We start from the raw sequence: 6,000 nt of genomic DNA on the forward strand, positions 1-6,000 counted from the left end.
GAACAAAGGTTCAAAACTCTGAAAAGTTGAAACACAAAAATTAGCACAATGGTTCAGAGAAGGTTATAAATTAAACCTCCGTTATTTCGGTGTTAGTCTGTAGGTCGGGGTAGTAACATTTGCTCCCCCGTATCAGAAGGTGGTGGGCTCGGGTCCCTTGGAAGTCTGAGCATAAAATTCAGGGCTGACGTCCCATTGCAGTACTGAGGGAGTGCTGCATTGCCCGAGGTGGCATCTTTCAGATGAGATGCTAAACCAAAAGGCCCTGTTTGCTCTCTGCTGGCTATTGAAGCTCCCCTGGTACTATTTTAAAGAAGAGCAAGAAAGTTCTCCCCAGCCAATGTTCATCCCTCCATATATGTCCATTCGCCTCATTGCTTTTTGTGGGCTGTGTACAAATTGGCTGCTGCTTTCCTCCATTAGACTACACTTCAAATATACTTCAGTCACTGTAAAACATTTGGAGAATGTGAAAGGTGCTATATAAATGCAACACTTTTTCCTTCAAGGAAGGGAACAGTTAATTAACCGCACTATGTTTCTCTCGATTGTCCCCATGGGCCAGTGCGCTCCTGTTGACTTGGCAGATGGGCAGACTGATCAAGTACTTGGAGAAATTCCATTTCTGAGGCAAATTTGAGGAGATGCCGGTCGAAGGACGTTTCAGTCTTGGTGGGGAGATGTTTGGAAACTTTGCGTTGTTGGTCAAAAATCAACTCTACCACTTCCTAGTTCCATCCATAGTTGACGAGCTTTGCTGATTGGATGTGCCTGCTGAATTCCAAGTTTGTAATAATTCTACAATGAAGTACTTGACCTGAATGAGCGACTAAGTGTTGAAGCTGTACAAAGTTACACCGTACATGGGCCCCGACCTGTTCCTTAATGTAGCCAAATTTGTCCTTATTCTAATGTACAAAAAATTATTTCTAATTCAGCACAAAATAGAAGGAACTTCCCAAAGATTGAGAGTGGGTCTTCAGCATGATGCCATAGCAAGGAATAAACCAATTGAGGAGAATATGATTTTTGTATCACTTGGATCCCGTTGTAGCTGTCCCCAGTGTACTTTTTCTTTGGTCAACTACTCTTATTGTGCTGACCACACAGGCCGTTCAGCAGAGTTTTTGTGCATTGATTTCAATCTTCAATTCTTGCAGAACTGCTGCAGTTGAGCGGCACAGACCCCGTGGCTGAAGCAGCAATTCGACAACTAACTGAGTCGGCAAAGCACGCACTGAAATCTCCCATCAGGAAAAGTACTATTGTGATTTCGGGTGTGACAAAGGTAGGTTCCCTATCCAGTCCAAGATCATCCTCTGTGCCTGAGTCAACGTTTTCATTCATTCTTCTTCCTTTTGGCAACCGAGAACCTCTACACTTTGCAGATTTGGGATTGGCTTTAAGTATTATGTTGCGATGGAGAGGCGAGGTTTATTTTATGCAAAATATATTTCAGAATATGACAATATAGTTGGTTTGGCTTAGTGAGTAGGGAAGGGTTTTTCCAATCACATTGTTCGTGGATTTTTCTTATTTCGATTGGGAATTCGCCAGCATTGAAAACACTCTGGGATCGGCACTGATGGACTCTTTTCACTCAGTTCCCAAGTGTAAGATATTGACGAATTCTAGCCTCCCGCCGTGCTCTTATGTGCTGGTACAAACACTGCCGGGGCACAAAACCAAGGTGAGACGTATGTTTCTCTGTTTCTTTGTGGGCAATGCTGGCATGGCTGTGTTTGTTGTCCATCCTCAGCACCCCTCCAAAACTGGCTGTAGAACGTTTTGAACTGCTGCAGACCTTCATGGCGCTCACGCATGACATTGGAGAGAGAGCACAGGAAATCGCAAGAATGGTTCTGAGGCGAGGCATATCAGATATGAGGATGGATTGGAGAAGTTAGGACCGTTTTCACTGGAGAAGAGAAGGCTGGGGGTTTGATGGAGTATTCCAAAGGGAACTGGACAGGATAGAGAGGCGGAAACTGTTCCTGAAAGGATTCAGAAAGGGGGGGGGGGGGGGGGGGGGGGTGTGAAGAAAATTGGCAGAAGTGAGACGAGGAGATAACCTTTTGACGCAGTTAAGTGGCCATGGTCTGGGATGCACTGCCTGAGAGTGTGGTGGAGGCGGGTTCAATGGAAGAATTCACCAAGGAATTGCTGAAAAGAAAGAAGGAATGTGCAGGGTTGTGGGAGAAGGTAGAGAAGTGGCACTCGGCTAATTGCTCATTACAAGAGCCAGTAAAGTGACGATGGGCTGAATGGTCTCAATCTGCACTGTACCAATTCTGTGATAACTGCACTTCCAGGATATTGGAATGTCAGTGTAGAAATGGCTTATGTTCCAATCAGAATGGTGTGTGCCATGGAGGTAACTTTGCTTCTCTTGCCATGTTTAGGAGACTTGTATACAAAAGAGAGTCTCCGCACTCGGTTTTTTTTTTGGGAACAACAATTTGCACGGGTGTCTGAACAATTTGTTTCACTAAGTCTAACCCCTGCCTTTAAAAATGTCAGTGATTTGTCCAACTTCACAAGGGATATTTTCTCTTGGTGCCTCCTTGATTCCTATTGCTGGACTCTCATTGAGTGGTGCAAGGGGAAAGATATTGGAGTAACTTGTAACCTGAAAAGATTCTTTCCCATCTTTCCCTCCAGGCCCCCATGGCGGTCGATGATGAAATGACTCTGTCGGCTGATTACGCAGCTGCGATGGATGCGTCCTTGTGTCCGGAACCCCACCCTTCCTCTGAGTGCATGGCCGGGCGCCCAGCCGAACAAACATTAACTTACAGTTTACCCATGGCTGAGCTTTGTCCTACCGAAGGGTCCTCTGCAACGGCACCCACCAGCAGAGTTGGTCAGGAATTCGGTCAGTGGAATGATGGCTCTCGGGAAGATCTGGATTTTGAACAGAGGTCCAATATTTCCATCGGTGGCTCGGAAGCAGGAACTATGAAAAAATCTAGAGGTAAGTGCTCAAAATCAGGATTCTTTTTTTAAACATCAATTTGGAATCATTTTTTTTCTTTCCTGGGATGTGATTGGCCCAGCATTGTCGACCTTCCCTAATTGCCCTTGAACTGAGTGGCTTTCCAGGTCATTTAACAGTCACATGTAGGCCAGACTAGGTAAGGGCGGCAGGTTTTCTTCCCTAAAGGACATTAGTACGCCAAATGGGGTTTTGGGACAATCGACAACGGTTTAATGGTCATCATTAGATTTTTAATTTCAGACATTTATCGAACAGTGGTTAGCACTGTTGCTTCAGCACGCCAGGTTCGATTCCCGGCTTGTGTCACTGGCTGAGTGGAGTCTGCACGTTCTCCCCTTGCCTGCTCCGGTTTCCTCCCACAAGTCCCGAAAGACGTGCTGTTAGGTAATTTGGACATTCTGAATTCTCCCTTTGTGTACCCAAACAGGCACCGGAGTGTGGCGACTCGGAGCTTTTCACAGTAGCTTCATTGCAGTGTTAATGTAAGCCGATTTAAAGATTATTATTTATTCAAATTCCACCAAATGCTGTGGTGGGCTTCAAACCCAAATCCCCTGGGTCTTTGCATTACTAGACCAGGTCTGGCCGTATCTGTGAAGAGAGAAACAGCCAATGTTTCACTCTGTGAACTTTCATCAGAACTTTGCCTGGTGGTGATCAGAACTTCTTTATGGCAGCAGTGAATTAAACACTACCGTAATCCAAAGGCAACATACCCACTTTCCTTTCTGCCCCTTACCCGGATCTAAACAACTGCCCAGGTTTTTAGGGTAAGGGAGGGAAGGAGCTCTTGATATTTTTGATGCAGGCATATTTGCTACATTGGTTTTTTTCAGCGCCTTTGATGTAAATCCTCAGCAACAACTTTGCAGAGATTCAGGGATTCCCCAACAAGAATTGCCGTCTGGGAAAATCTACTGTGCTAACCGCTGGCATACGTGACCAGCTAGTAATTGATTTGTTGCAAGACAGTCGTGTCCTCAGTGTCTTGAACAATAAGCTGTGCTGGGGTGTCCTCCAGTCACTCAGCTAAGTGGCTGTTCTGTGTCTGGCGTCACGGGCTGCCTGAGGTGGTATATCTTCAGAGGAGATGAGAGAGGAAAGAGTTGTTGCAGTGTCTGTCTCTCTCATCTACGGCCTGAGTTACCAGGTAGTGAGCAGACACTTGGTTCTCTTTTTCCCTGTCTTGGCTGAAATGCAGCGAGACCGATCAAAGCATTCCTCTCCTCTCTCCTGTGTGTGTGTGTCCCACTCTCCTCACGCAGCTGAAATACACCAATCCTGGCCAGAATAGATCAAAACTGGCCATGTCTAATTTGGATTTGATTTATTGTCACGTGTACCGAGGTACAGTGAAAAGTATTGTTCTGCGTACAGTCCAGAAAGATCGTTCCATACATGGAAAATATAGGACATACGATAAATGCTCAATGTAAATACAGAGACACAGATATCGGGTGAAGCGTAGAGAGTATCGTTCTATTCAGTAGAGAATATGCATGGAGAGATCAGTTCAGTCCATAGGGTCGTTCAGGAGTCTGGCAACAGCGGGGAGGAAGCTGTTTTTTTAACCTGTTAGTGCGTGTTCTCAGATTTTTGTATCGCCTGCCCAATGGAACAGGCTGGAAGAGAGAATTACCCGGGTGGGAAGGGTCTTTGATTATGCTGCCTGCTTTCCCAAGGCAGCGGGAGGTGTAGACAGGGTCAATGCGTGATGGACTGGGCTGTGTTCACGACTCGCTGTAGTTTCTTACGGCCTTGGGCCGAGCAGTTGCCATACCAGGCTGTGGTGCAGCCAGATAGGATATTTTTTATGGTGCATCTAAAAATTGGTGAGAGTCAATGGGGACATACTGAATTTCCTTAGTTTCCTGAGGAAGTATAGGCACTGTTGTGTGTTCTTGGTCATAGCGTCGACGTGGGTGGTGCAGGACAGGTTGTTGGTAATGTGCACACCTACTGAGCCACTGCCAAGTGGTAAAAGGTGCCTCTCTACTGAATCATTAGGGAAACTTCAAATCCATACGCGTTCAACCTCTCTGACACAAGCCCGTCTCTGTTGAAGATGGGTAGGAGGATCCTCCAGGTGGATATAAACGTATCTTGTTTTCTTTAGTATTGTTGTGCAGGACCTGACACATTTGAACTGTTTTTTTTCCAGGTGGTTTATGCGGAGTGGCGCAAAATTCTTTTTCCGGCGGAGGCGACATCAGAAGGAACCCGGGATGAGCCAGTCGCACAATGACCTGGTTTATCTGGAGCCGCCAATGCTGCTGGAGAAGGAGAGGAAATCGGCCAGGAAGCAAATTAAGAGGCTTTTCCCGAAATCCAAAAGCAAAGCTAAATTTAACAGCTCCCCACTGGACTAAGAACTCCTGAACAGTTGACTTTCTCTCCCTGGCTCTCTTGCCCTGCCCTGCCCTGCCCTCTCCCTCCGTCCCACTCTGTTGCACCTGCGGCAAGAGACTGTGCAAACTCCAAAAGCCTCAGGGTATTATTTGACTTGTGATGACTGAGGCCTGCTGCATCCGAATTACTCCAGTTTAGGAAAAGGCCTAATTTTAAGATGTACCTTTTCGCTCATTGAGGAAAATAGCAACATTTTTTCAGTGTGATGAGGAGTGGGGGGGGGGGGGGGGGGGGGGGGGGGTGGATGGACTTCCATTAGCTTCTGGATTTTTGATCATCCGCATTGGGTGAAGTGAAACCCTTTGGAAATGTGGGGGCACTTGTAACACTACAATTTTTCCATGTACCCAATTCTTACTACATTTAAACCTGCTCCTGCTGGCGATACGACCTTCCAGTTCAGCTGAGGTTTTCCTAACTATTGATCTATCATTGCCAGTTTAGATTAGTTTTGGAAGTATTTATTATGCTCTGTGTCCAAGAGGGTTTTTGTCATACGGAGTTTAAAATTATTGCGTCTTATTTTATACTTAAAATGGGGTCTGAGCCCCCGGGTAACTTGTTTCCTCGGTTCCAGCGTTCTTTTCTCCCCT

The 6,000-nt window shown here is 46.1% G+C and overlaps 1 protein-coding gene across 3 annotated transcripts in view; it reads left to right on the forward strand.

The window, feature by feature from the left end:
• Window positions 1-5,638, forward strand: part of LOC119968756 (C2 domain-containing protein 2) — a 66,417-nt gene extending 60,779 nt beyond the window's left edge. For 2 of the 3 annotated variants that reach the window (XM_038801441.1, XM_038801442.1), the window contains 3 exons: window positions 1,161-1,288; window positions 2,662-2,974; window positions 5,160-5,638. In XM_038801441.1, the coding sequence (XP_038657369.1) occupies window positions 1,161-1,288; window positions 2,662-2,974; window positions 5,160-5,227 (509 nt within the window). In that variant the 3' untranslated portion in view covers window positions 5,228-5,638. Of the gene's footprint in view, window positions 1-1,160; window positions 1,289-2,661; window positions 2,979-5,159 lie in introns of all 3 variants that reach the window. The other variant, XM_038801443.1, reaches the window with a different exon arrangement.
• Window positions 5,639-6,000: the final 362 nt, after the last annotated feature.

The sequence above is a fragment of the Scyliorhinus canicula genome, chromosome 7, assembly GCF_902713615.1.
Source record: "Scyliorhinus canicula chromosome 7, sScyCan1.1, whole genome shotgun sequence".
Taxonomy (NCBI): domain Eukaryota; kingdom Metazoa; phylum Chordata; class Chondrichthyes; order Carcharhiniformes; family Scyliorhinidae; genus Scyliorhinus; species Scyliorhinus canicula.